The 13,998-nt window shown below is 33.8% G+C and overlaps 2 protein-coding genes across 4 annotated transcripts; one reads left to right on the plus strand and one right to left on the minus strand.

Annotated features, from left to right (window-relative positions):
• Window positions 1–1,561: 1,561 nt before the first annotated feature.
• On the plus strand, window positions 1,562–3,630 carry LOC127241436 (uncharacterized). Of its 3 annotated transcripts, XR_007836528.1 has the most exons (4): window positions 1,562–2,025; window positions 2,112–2,217; window positions 2,362–2,580; window positions 2,815–3,630. XR_007836528.1 is itself a non-coding variant. In XM_051260487.1 (3 exons), exons 1-3 carry the CDS (start codon window positions 1,992–1,994, stop codon window positions 2,569–2,571), a joined length of 333 nt encoding a protein of 110 aa, XP_051116444.1. In that variant the 5' UTR covers window positions 1,562–1,991; the 3' UTR covers window positions 2,572–3,630. The 3 variants fall into 3 exon arrangements, 1 of the variants encoding a protein (XP_051116444.1); XR_007836527.1 differs by having other exon boundaries at window positions 2,362–3,630; XM_051260487.1 differs by having other exon boundaries at window positions 2,129–2,217; window positions 2,362–3,630.
• Window positions 3,631–11,609: 7,979 nt separating this feature from the next.
• LOC127241220 (probable E3 ubiquitin-protein ligase WAVH2) lies at window positions 11,610–13,358 on the minus strand. Its single transcript, XM_051260150.1, has one exon. It carries the CDS (start codon window positions 13,356–13,358, stop codon window positions 11,610–11,612), a length of 1,749 nt encoding a protein of 582 aa, XP_051116107.1.
• Window positions 13,359–13,998: the final 640 nt, after the last annotated feature.

The following is a 13,998-nucleotide window of genomic DNA, read 5'->3' on the forward strand; positions in this document are numbered from 1 at the left end:
GTGGAAGGAATTGGAGGAGAAGATCTTGCCCACAAAGAGGAAAGATGGTCGGGAAAATAAAAGAATATATATATATATAAATATATACAAAGATATTGGAAATTTAAGACTAATTTATGTTATACATATAATTACAAAGTAGAATAAATTTTTTTAAAGCTTCTTTAAAATAAAGATTATACATGTATATTAATTATAAAAAAATTTGAAAGATGTATGATATATGTTCCGAGCAGATTTTGCAAGTCCGAGAACCTGTCTCGCCAGACCTTCAAAATATTATAGGCCCTAAAACTCATCCTGTCTTAGCCCCAAAACCCGTCTGCTTCAATCTTCCGAGTTTAGGGTCAATTCAAAAAATCCGCCTTATTTTGTAAATTATATTTTGTAAATACGAGAATTCAGATAAAATATAATTAACAAATTATTAATAAGAGTGTCAGTAAAAATAATTATTGTATAATAAAAAATTGTTATAAATTATTAAAAATTGTTATAAATTATTAAAATGATTAAATAGTTTAATTAAAATTAAAAAAATTACAAAATATGAATTTAAAAATAGAATTAAAGTGTATAGTCATATTTTAGGAAAAAAAAAAAAGAGATAAATTATATGGAACAAATTGAAAAAAAAAAAAAAAAAAAAGATGTAGTCTACTGGTGAAGCCCTCGACCACTTACCTTTAGGTCGGGGTTCAAGATAAAAAATTTAATCTTATAAATATATAATTATAGAAATATATAATATTAATTTTAATAATTACGGGGATGCGCAATATGCCCAGGATATACCATGCAGTATGAGAGAAGTACGCTAAACACATACTTGAGCCAAGACATGTGTTGTCAGTGTTGTCAGTCGCCCGTATAGGATAGAGTTCGTACATATGGGACGGACTATGACCGAGAACTTGAGGTAGAAATGTCAGTCCATGACAAAACTCAACTTGGTAACATCGGCAAAATAAAATTAACTCGGATGACAAAACCAGCCATACTGGCTACGTAGGAAACTAAAACAGGAGGCGGCGGCCGAAAAACGGACGTGCCCACATGTGCGGCCAAAACGGCAGCGGCGAAAAACCTTCTTCCTCCGCAATTCACGTCAGCGGCGCGAGAGGGTGGCATGGCGGCGGCTAGGGTTTTGGATTTATAAAATTGGGCTTTGATACTATATTAAAATTTGGAAAAAAATTATGAAATTATATGATATCCAAAAATAAAAAAAAATACAAGAGGATATATACTAATGAAGTGGAGCCTAACTAAGATAGATAAGTTCTCTTTTTGGTTTGATTTAAATTTGTTTGGTTTCGTCCTTCATTTTCTAATCAAAGAAAGAGAAGTGTTGTTGAAATTAATTGAGTAGACATCAATTCATTTGTATTTTGCATTTGGGCTTGATATATAGGGACTGATTGTTTGGTTAAATTTCAGAAATTATAGTTTGCTTTCTAACAAACAATTTTGGAAGACTTGCAAAAACCAATGAATGTGACTTAATGTTTTGAGAAATCTAAGGTGCTTACAAGAAAGGGATATTGGATAGTATCGGATGGTTAGAAATATCTAATGGTGTGCACGAGTGGAACTACATTGTCGTCGTTGTTGTTGTCGTGGTTGTTGTCCTAATCTCGACTTCCCCAGCATTTCCATAGTATTGCGAGTCCCATATGGCTGAAACGGGTGATCTTCAGAGCCGGGGACTTGGCTACCCGAAGTGGTTGTAGTTTGCGTGTCGCACGAACTCATAGTCGATAGAGCTATAGCAAATCCACCATTTTTAAACAAATTCCAACCTCCCATCATTCTTGTTACTATTTCTTTTATCTGTTTCAGCATCCAAAGACTCAGCTTGTCGCCGTTGCCGACACTTTCACTTTCATTAATTTCTGCTAATTGGTTCTGCAAAAAGTCCCTCGCTTTAATGAACCCTTTGGTTTCGTAGGTCCTTATGGCGTCGTGAATGCGCAACGAGCAATAGAGGCATGCCCTCGTCCGTACAACCTCCTTGTGAACAAGGTTTGTCATGGGATGGGGGGCGATTAATGTTCGATGAATGTCGACATGATCATAATATAGCTGTGTTTTCCCATCATTCCACACAGAATCTTTGTATGTCCAGATCAAATCAAGGCATGTCTCCTTAAGCTCCAAGCTGTTTTCCGGGAGAGTCACTTCGATAAGAAATTCTTTCGTCTCATCAGCGAAAAGGTGCCTTAATTTGATTTCACCTATCGATTTATCCTCTTCGCAAATGTTACTATAGAAGTCTCCGGAGTAGATGTCGAGAATATTAACCCCAGCAGTGCCTCGCAAGAGCGTTAAACAAAACTGTATTTTGACTACACTGAGCAGGGCTCCGATGCGACAGGCGATGGCATCCCGCAGAATCGCGTAGCTTTCCAAGTAGGAGTAAGTGCCGCCTGTTGCCGAACACACTGCGTGCAGCGCAAAAGGGTCGTGCTGTGTACCAATGCCAAAGGCGTAGACCGGATATACGGGTGCTTCAAAGTAACTATTTATATACTCTACGTCATAGCGAGGAGGATAGACTGCAAGCGGTAATTCCTCAAGGTAACTTAGTTCCTTTTCTCGATTAATCTCCAAGGCAAGAGGCCGTGTGTTTCTAGTGTCTTTCCTATCGGACAAGAGTATAATGAATGCCACTGGATTGAGATACCGTCTTTGATCAAGAACCAGAGCTGCAACAGTAAGAAGATCAACAAAATTAGTTGCAGCTTTTGCAAAGACAAGTCTGTTAACGGCATCTTTTGCCGCTTTCTGTCCTTGCTCGGACATTGTGCGCAGGGGAGAAACCTTTTCAGGCCTGGCAGAGGACGAAAGTATCGAAAGCCTGTCCGAGGGGCCTAAGTTGTCGATTACAAAGCCCAGGGCATTTCTGACATGATCCCATGCTCGTTGTCCGAGGTCTTGGCTAAAATCGAGCGCAATAAGAAGATCAATAGGAGTGCGCTGCAGGGGATGGTTTCTATATTGGAACAATGATGGTGCCTCTATCTGAACAAGAACATTAAATTTTTCTGGCGGAACTGTTGAAATGACAAAGGGGCGCTCGGGAATGTCGGTAACAGTAACTCTGGGTAAGCCATAAGCTGGAATGAAAGATGCTTCATGGAAGGGCAGAGGTTCATCGTCAGGATAGAAAAGGGGCTCGACATAATCGCCTCTTTTCTGCTGCAAAATATAATGCAGAAAACACTCACTGCTTGGTTCATTGCAATGTAAGAAATTAAACTAGTACGCAATACGAACATTTCAACAAGATTTAAAGAATCATGAGGCATTTTCGAATCAGATCAAGATCGTCAACAAGATTTCAAGTATCCAACAAGATGCCCTGGAAAGCCAATCAATATATATGGAAACACGAACAGGTTGTGGGAAGCATACTGATATTGTAGCTATAAAGTAATATCGAATCAAATCAATCAGTTTAGGAAGATAACTTACTGGTTGCGTAGACGAAGAAGGATTCTTTGAAGAAGAAGACGAAGCCATGAATGTTTCTTGATGCTGGTCTTGTGAATGCGCAATTTTCTTGGAGAATTTAAGTAATTATACAGTTGATATGATATGAGAGTGAAAGAGTGAGGTTTTCGATATTTAATATAGAATTTATCAAAAATTAAGATATATTTTCCATCCTATATGTATAACCGCTTACTTAATAATTAATATTTAGGAGAAAATTGAGAATTTTACAAATCTAAGAAAGAGTTAAAAGTCACCAGCCTTGGTGATCATGTAGAGTGTTAGTTAAACTTTTCTCATCCTCACTGATCACTCCCAACGCTCTTCATAACTGGACTTGAGTAATCAAAAGCTCAGGAAATGATTATGGGGTCGAAGCAAATAATATCATACCACGAGATCCATTGCTCTATGCCAAACTACTTAATTAGATTCTTCAATGTGAGGTTTACAAGTTTCATCGAAATTAAGGCTGGGAATCAAATCATCTAAGAAGAATGTATATATGTACATTGACATGAAATTCATCAAGAAACATACATATATTATAATTATATTCCACGTAAACTCAAATAAATTGTCATTTTGGGTGTGTTTACTTGTGTGATTTGGGGCGTGTTTGACAATTAGCTGATAATTGTTAGCTGTTAGCTGATTCAATTGGCTGGTTTGACTAGTTGATTCGATTAGCTGTTTGTATTAAAATGTTTGGAAAAACAACTGTTTGATATTAACTGTTTATACATAAAATGACAATTGAGAACATTTCTATTTTATTCTTGTTTCTAATATTTCAATTATATTCTTTTGAGTTTAGAATATTTAAATTTTTTTGTTATTAGTTATTGAAACTTGTAAATAAAAGTGTTATAAAAGTATTTATTTTTATTACAGTTAGATTTAAAAAATAATATATTTTTATTAAAATATATAAATAGTTTTTTTTTTATTGAAAATGATGTAAAATATAAAATAATAAATTTTTCGTGTATATATTTATTATGTTAGTTATCGATTAGTTCATTATATTTATAATTTTCAATAAATTTAATTTATTTAATTTATTTTTAGTATAAAATTTATATAATGTAATTTTAATAAAAAATAAATTATTAATATTTATATTTTTTATTTTATGTTGATTTTAATAAATTTATATATTTTACAATTAAAATAATTTTTATATAAAAATTAATTATTTTAAATTTATAAAAGTAAAATTATAATATAATAAAATATTCTAATATAATTAATAAATAATCAAAATATATTTATTTGTGTAAAATAAAATGTATAATAAATTTTTAAGGGAGAAATAAAAATTTTTTTACAGAAAAAACTATTTTATAACGCTGGGTAAGTTAACTTTTCAGAAATTAGCTTTTTGGATCCAAAAAACTATTCCAAAAAGCTAATTTACCAAACACCTAAATTAGCTTTTTGACTAGTCAAACAGCTAAAAACTGTTCAATAAGCTAAAAGCTCTTCAAAAAGCTATTTGCCAAACATCCCATTGATTTTATGTTTTTCTGTTCTAATATTTTTGTTCCCAAAAAAAATATAACAATCAAACACCTATTTTTTATTTATTATGTTATACTGAAATTAAATTTTATATTCAAAATATCACATCAATACATATTTATATCACATCAACTAATTATTTCAATTCAAAATTTTACTAAATCAATGAGAACAAAATATTGCTAAGAGGAAAGAGATACTGATGGAGTGGAGACTAAGTCCTACAACAAAGCATTGGACTTAGTTTTCCCTTGAACATATCCAAACTTTTTTTTTTGTTCTAAAAAACAATATGCGCTTCGTCCCAATTCAAAGTATTGCATATGTAAATCAAATCCAAGTCCACTGCAACCATGGAGTTCACATTGACCAGAGCCGGCTATTAGAACGTTGACCAGACTAGCTTCTTCGATCATTATGATATGTTTGTAATATTTTTCCAAAGCTTATTTATGTCACTACAACCTCGAAGAATTCACAAACTGAACCGAACCATATGAGGTGTGGTGTAGGCAGGGTAACTGATGCTGCCTCTTTTTTGATAGCCATGGGAGGTCACATTCAATAGAGCATAAGCTCGTCCGAATCTCTCCTACAATTGCATATATACTTCCCAATAGCTTCGCTACCTCGCACATCTCACTGTAAAAATCCATAGGCTCGGAGGATTCAATTTGTTGTGACATATGTTCTTGCCTTGGTAACAGAACATTTTGATCTTTACAGATGATGATCACTGTGAAGAAGGCACACATCGATGTAATGCGGTCATAAGCTTGAAAAATTATTACAAACGTATCCGAATGATCGAAGAAGCTAGTCCAATTCATAGGTACCATATAATCCTTCCTTAGTGAATTCAGGTTAATTGGATGAATATATATGATGTGTCCAGTGGGTTCTTGATTTTTTACAAGTTTCTTGCTTCATGTTTGATGTGATGATTATGGAATAGTGACCGTTTCATCATATTTTATTATTTTAAGAATAAAAATAACGTAAGTGATGATCTGGTGGTGAAGTTATAGTTTCAAACCCCGACGCTTTAGTTTGTGGCAGAAATCTAAAACACTATATTTGTACTCACTAATATGGTAATTTTTTATATAAATTAAAAATTTGTGATATATTTTTTAGAATTATTTGTTGGAGTTCATAGTAGTTTTTTCAAATAATTTATTTGAAATTTTTTTGAAAAATTCTAAGAAAAATATTTTAATTTTTTTCCAAAAACTTGTCACAAACCATAACGACAATCAATGATTTTATTATTTTATTTTAAGATATTGACGAAAATATATAAATTAAAGAAAAAGAATCTTTATTATAGGAGTGTTTTATTACAAGATATCGTTGCTAGCATCAATGACAATCTTTAAGGAATAAAACATTTGTAAAGTTGCATATGGCTTAGCCTTTCTCAAAAAATATTCTAACCAGCTGGGCTGCTGAAGAAGAGATTTTCCAAATATACCATCGAAGAAGGACACTCAATCGCAATCGCAATCGGGCTTTAAAATCAGTTTACTTTTTCTTTCAATCAAGTTATAGACTATAGAAGGTCCTTCACAGCGATCAAATATAAGCTCTCTATGGTCGTCGGTCAAGTATATCTTAAACTCGAGAGCCGAATTCGAACACAAGACCGCCTTCCTCGATTCCGGCATGTCGAAGAAATCCTCGTACCGCTCCCAATAATATCTGATCGGACGCGTCATCCACGGAATCGAAAGTTCATCAAACTCCATCAATTTGACGCCATCTTTTTTCTTCAACACAACTCGACAGTTGCCGCTGCTACAATCGACAAGGAAAATGCAAAATTGTAAATAGTTTTATAAAACTTGTCATCCCTTGGGTTGAAGAAATACATTTCAATATCAATACTATCTGTTTCTTTTCGGGCTTTCGGCCAATTGCCCAAATTGACCATATGGCCATCCCATGGGAAACTTTTAAAGTCATCTCCGGATGTTATCTCCACCTTTTTCAACATGCTCCAATCCCGGCTTGTGTTGTTAAACACTGAGTACTGTTTCATATCCTGATCAGTGACTACTCTTTGACGACGGATCAAAACCAATGCCGCATATGAAATCACGAAAAGACGGAGAAGGGAAGCCCAATTTTGTACGTATTTTGGCAGAATGATTCCAGACTTCGATTAAGTAGTTTCTATGGGAAGGCGAAGCTGTGAGTGCTAGTCCATCACATGCGCTCCTGATGTAGCCCAAGCATCTCAAGATCAAACAATGGCTCCAATTCATCCCTCTCCACTGTAAAGAGGCGTAATACTTGCTCACAATAGGACCAAACAAGCAACGTTTTTAGATAGGAGGGCGACGATGAATTTTTGGAGTGATGGAGATGTGCCAAGGCAAAGTCCCTGTCGGTGATGGTGTGGATCCACGCTTTGGAGACGGATTGGAATCGAACGAGAGATTTCACTGGAAGTCTTGCGAGGATCAGCTCTACGACTTTGGCATTGGCGATGACAAAGTTCCTATTGGCGGCTTGGATCCATGATTTGGAGACCGATTTGAATCGAACTAGAGACTTGATTGGAAGTCTCGTGAGGATGAGCTCTACAGCATCGAATTCATTTGATGAACGATGTCCATCGACGCGGTACTATTCATCGTGGTGAGGATGAGCTCTAAAACATCAGCCAAAACTAATTCAATTGATGAATGAATGGTATGTATATATATATATATATATATACTTATGTTCTTGGGTAATGGAAAGAAAGGAATAGAATGACTCAAATACTATCTTCCATAAATAAATACTCAATCCAATGGTATATAAATATTTGTCTACTATATTATAATATCTTATAATAAATTAATTATATTCTATACTAAAATTAATAATGAAATGGTCAAATATTTATCTAATGTATTATTATTATTAGGAAATAAATCAATTTTGGTTTTAACACAATCAAAATTTAAATTTTGTTTTCATTGCAAATAATTTTGATTGATTTTGGTCTCCCCATTAAAAAAATAACAAAAGTTGCTGACGTAGATGTAAATGAGTTGACGTAGAAGCTGACATGGAAACAAAGTAATCCTTAATATGATTAAATGTATCAATTTTAGTTTAAATATAAAAATTTATTATATTGTTTAAGACTCAAATATAAGTTATTTAATACGTGGATAAGATCAAATCTAAATATAAATCTATTAAATTTAAAATCGAATAGGTAAAATATCTCAACAAAAGCTATAATTAATTTTAAATAGATTTTATTCTACAAAATATTTGAAAATTTTCTAAACTATGTTTATAAATGTTAAATCATCTACTACAGTGTATCATTAAAATTCTTCAAATTTGATATCTCAATCATATATTTTAAATTTTTATTTTAACTTAAATATAATATATAAATTAATAATTAAAATAAAAATATTTAAATTTTAATTTAAATGAATAAATTAATTATTTTTATTTTTATTTTATTTAATAATTTAATAACAATAATAATAGAGGAACAAACTGTAACTTAGATTATAAAACTATTTTTATTTTTTTCAAAAATATTTTTTTAAGTGCTTCTAAAAAAAACAGTTTTAAGGAGTGTATTCAAGCACAATATGTAAATTTTATTGGACTTTTAAAATATTGTATTCAATACCACAAATCGAGGTTGTTGAACACTGCCGGGAGTGTTTTTGTTTTGATAAATGGAATATTGATATCACTACAAGAAAAATTCATTTTTGTAACAAAACTTTTTTGTCTCTAAATCTATTTTTTCCGTAACTAATGACATCAGAGACGAAAATAGGAATGGAATTACGTTAGCTACGTGAACTTTAGGGACGGAATTTCGTTACAAATAAATTATTTTTTTGTAGTGTATGTTGATGTTATATTTGTTGTGAGCCGAGGAATGGTAAAATGCTAACACAGTTCGGCATTTTTTATCAGTCAACTTTATATTACTTAATTCAAACTAATGCCTTTTATATATATATATATATATATATATGCATAAGATTATTGTTTAATCAACTAAACCATTTATTTTATTTTATTTTTTACTTTAAGCAATAATGTCTTCTCAAAACAATAGAGCATGAATGTATCATACATTGGTTCGAGGAATAAAATATTTATTTTTTAATAATCATATAAATTTATATTTATTTATCAAAGTAATAAACAAGCTCAAAATCAAATAATTAATAGATGTATAAAATATATTTATTTCAGCAACTCCAACAAATCAAGAAGCACTTAAGATTAAGATTAAATTAATTTGAATCGAAGAGATTTAGTTTGTTAGATTTGAAATTAAAAGTTGATTGAAGAGATTTAATCTGTTAGATTTGAAATTAAAAGTTGCAATATTTCAATCGGAAAATTTTGAGATTTAAATCTAGGTGCATTTTTAATTTTTTGTTTTTAAATATAAAGTTCAGAGTTTATTAAACAAAACTATCTTCACAGTTCTGAGGTAACAAAAAATATGCAGTAACAAATTATTTTCCGCAGAATTCTATAAATTAAGCTCCCAATATTTTATTTGCTCGTTGCTTTGTTTTATCCTTGTACGAATTTCGTGTATTTTCCCTAAAATTCGAGTGTTGCGTTGTTTTATTCTCGTACGAATTTCGTGTTATCGATAGAGTCGAAATATCGTATAAGAAAAGCGAATCGACGCGACTAAAAGTATATCCAAGACCGTATATATCTACGAAATTTGATTTCTTATTTTCTATATTGAATATTGCATCGTTCAACTAAAGTAACTAGGAGATTTTGAAATCAGCTAGCAAAAATCATGAACATGACACAATGTTTTGAGAAAGCTAAGGTGTTTACAAAAAAGTGATGTTGGGTACTACTGGATGCTTAGAAACGTCTAATGATGTGCTCGTGTGGAACTACATTGTTGTTGTTCTAATATCGATTTCTTTAGCATACCCATAGTCTTGGGCGTTCCGTAGGGCTGAAACAAGTGAACTTCAGAGCCGGGGACTTTGCTACCCGAAGTGGTGGTTGTTTGCGTGTCGCACGAACTCAGAGTCGATAGAGCAATAGCAATAGCAATTCCCCCATTTTTAAACCAACGCCTGCTTTCCCTCATTGTTTTTACTATTTCTCGTATCTGCTCGAGCATCCACAGATTCAGCTTGTCGCCATTTCTGACACTTTCACTTCCATCAATTTCTGATAATCGCTTGATCAAAAATTCCTTCGCTGTAATGAACTCTTTGGTTTCGTAGGTCCTTATGGTCTCGTGAATGCCCAACGAACCGTAGACGCATGTCCTCATCCGGCTAACGTCCTTGTGAACAAGGTTTGACGTGCGACTAATGTTCGATGAATGTCAACATAATCACAAGATAGCTTTTGTCTCCCATCATTCATATTTTTGCTAATGAAAATAAGTTGTATTACTAGTTGAAAAATATAAATCAATCACTAAAAATGATAAATTGGATAAGAAAAATATTATTGTATGTTTTAGTTATATTTTTAATTTGATAGTTTATTTTAATAATATTTATATATGATATTTTTATGAGATTTGAATAATATAAAAACTATAAATAATTAAATAATAGTAAAAAAATAGCAAATAAATATAAATTAAATCATAAAAGTTAAATACAAATAAAAAATAAACACATACTATATTCTTTTAATTTTATTTCTCTCTTTACACAAAAAATAAATGAAATTGGAGAATGATAAATAATTTTTTATTATTATTTTTTTTTTCTAATTGTTCACGTCAACCAATACCAAACCAACGAAGATACTTCTATTTCTTTATTGTTGGATTAAAAATCCAATTGTGGGTTAAATGTAACTATTTGGGCTATCAGTCAGATTAAGCCTATATTAAGTGATCTATTAATTTATTGGGCTTAAATGTATCTAGTAAGTGCGGGCCTCCAATGTACAGAAACCCGGTAACTTATTAATTGGGTGATGAGACCAATTAATAATAAGGGATATAAATAGGGTTGTGATGCCAGGTCTAGACGCAACAACCATTACGTTCCATATCTCATCGTGGGAGTAACGGCAGAAACCCTAGCGGTTTTCTCAGGAGGGGTTGCGCCATAGACTTGAAGAACACAAAACCCTCAATTATTAGCATATTCGTATTCGACTATACTAATGGAATAAGGTTAGATTTATTTTGCTTTATTTTTATCTCAATTATGGCAACACGGTAGATCCTGGGCTAAGGGTTAAATTCTTGATAAATCCCAACATTTATCCCTACTCCTCTATACTGGAAAACATTCAATATTCCTTAAGATTAAATTTATGTTGTAGTTATGGATTTTTATCAATTTTGGTTTACTAATGGTGAGTAGGTATTTCAATTTCTTGGATTTCTAAGTGTTGAAATATTTTAATTGATATCATGACCATGTATATTAAATTTAGGATTAATTCGCCTGAAGAAAAGAACTCTTTGGAGATTTCAAAATCAGTTTTAACAAACAATTTGGGTTGCAAAAACCATGAACATGACATAATATTTTGAGAAAGCTAAGATGTTTACAAAAAAAAAAAGATGATGGATACTATTGGATGCTTAGAAACATCTAATGGTGTGCACGAGTGGAACTACTTTGTTGTTGTTGTTCTTGTTCTGGTTGTTGTTGTTGTTGTAATAATGTCGATTTCCTCACCATAGCCATAGTATTGGGCGTCCCGTAGGGCTGAAACAAGTGAACTTCAGTGCCGGGGACTTGGCTACCCGAAATGGTTGTCGTTTGCGTGTCGTGCGAACTCAGAGTCGATAGCGCCATAGCAATTCCTCCATTTTTAAACGAACGGCTGCCTTCCATCATTGTTTCTACTACTTCTTCTATCTGCATGAGCATCCAAACACTCAGCTTGTCGCGGTTGCTGACACTTTCACTCTCATTAATTTCTGCTAATTGGTTCTCCAAAAACTCCCTCGCTTTAATGAACCCTTCGGTTTCGTAGGTCCTTATGGCGTCGTGAATGCGCAACGAGCAATCAAGGCATTCCCTCGTCCGTATAACGTCGCTGTGGACACGGTCTGACATTGTATGTGGCACGATGAATGTTCGATGAATGTTGACAGCGTCGTAATATAGGTGTTCTCTCCCATCATTCACCACAGAATCTTTGTATGTCCAGACCAAACCAAGGCATGGCTCCTCAGGCTTCATCCTGCGCGCCGCGAGACTCACTTCGATAAGAAATTCTTTCGTCTCATCAGCGAAAAGGTGCCTTACTTTGATTTCACCTGTCGAGGTATCCTCTTTGCGATTGTTGTTATAGAAGTCCCCGGAGTGGATGTCGAGAATATTAACCCCAGTAGTGCCTCGCGTGAGCGTTAAACAAAACTGTAGTGCGACTACACTGAGCAGGGCTCCGATGCGACAGGCGATTGCATCGTGCAGAATCTCGTAGTTTTCCAAGTAGGAGTAAGTGCCACCTGTTGCCAAACATACTTCGTGCAGCGCAAAAGGCTCGTGATGTTTACCAATGCCAAAGGCGTAGACCGGAAATACGGGTGTTTCAAAGTAATTATTGATATAATCCGAAGATTCACGGGGAGGATAGACTGCAAATGGTAATTCCTCAAAGTCGCTTATAGCCATTTCTCGAGTACTCTCCAAGGCAAGCGGCACTGTGCTTGTAGTGTTGTCTCTCCTATTGGACAAGAGTATAATGAATGCCGCCGGATTCAGATACTGTCTCTGCTCAAGAACCAGAGCTGCAACATTTAGAAAATAGACAAAATTCGTTGCACCTTTTGTGAAGACGAGTGTGTTAACTGTATCTTTTGCGGCTTCCTGCCCTTGTTGGGACATTCTGCGAAAGGGAAATACTTTCTCAGGACTGGCACAAGATGAAACTATCGAAAGCCTGTCGGAGGGTCCTAAGTTGTCTATTACGAACCCCAGGGCATCTCTGACATGATCCAATGCTGGTTTTTTGATTCCTTCGCTAAAATCGAGCGCAATAAGAAGATCAATAGGAGCTCGCTGCAGGGGATGGTCCCTATATTGGGTCATTGATGGTGCCTTTATCCGAACAAGAACATAAAATTTTTCGGGCGGAGATGTTGCAATGACAAAGGGGCGCTCGGGAATGCCCTTAACAGCAACTCTGGGTATGCGAGAACCTGGAATGAAAAATGCTTGATTGAAGGGCAGAGGTTCGTCATCAGGATACAAAATGGGCTCGTCATTGTCTGTTCTCTGCTGCAAAATATAATGCAGAAAACACTCACTGCTTGGGTTCATTGCAATGTAAGAAATTAAACTAGTACGCAATACGATCATTTCAACAAGATTTAAAGAATCACGAGGCATTTTCGAATCAGATCAAGATCGTCAACAAGATTTCAAGTATCCAACAAGATGCCCTGGAAAGCCAATCAATATATATGGAAACACGAACAGGTTGTGGGAAGCATACTGATATTGTAGCTATAAAGTAATATCGAATCAAATCAATCAGTTTAGGAAGATAACTTACTGGTTGAGTAGACGAAGAAGGATTCTTTGAAGAAGAAGACGAAGCCATGAATGTTTCTTGATGCTGGTCTTGTGAATGCGCAGTTTTCTTGGAGAATTTAAGTAATTATACAGTTGATATGATATGAGAGTGAAAGAGTGAGGTTTTCGATATTTAATATAGAATTTATCAAAAATTAAGATATATTTTCCATCCTATATGTATAACCGCTTACTTAATAATTAATATTTAGGAGAAAACTGAGAATTTTAAAAATCTAACAAAAAGTCACCAGCCTTGGTGATCATGTAGAGTGTTAGTTAAACTTTTCTCATCCTCACTGATCACTCCCAACGCTCTTCATAACTGGACTTGAGTAATCAAAAGCTCAGGAAATGATTATGGGGTCGAAGCAAATAATATCATACGACAGAGATCCATTGCTCTATGCCAAACTACTTAATTAGATTCTTCAATATGAGGTTTACAAGTTTC

This window comes from Andrographis paniculata, unplaced genomic scaffold (genome assembly GCF_009805555.1).
Source record: "Andrographis paniculata isolate CXL003 unplaced genomic scaffold, ASM980555v1 Contig82END, whole genome shotgun sequence".
Lineage (NCBI taxonomy): Eukaryota > Viridiplantae > Streptophyta > Magnoliopsida > Lamiales > Acanthaceae > Andrographis > Andrographis paniculata.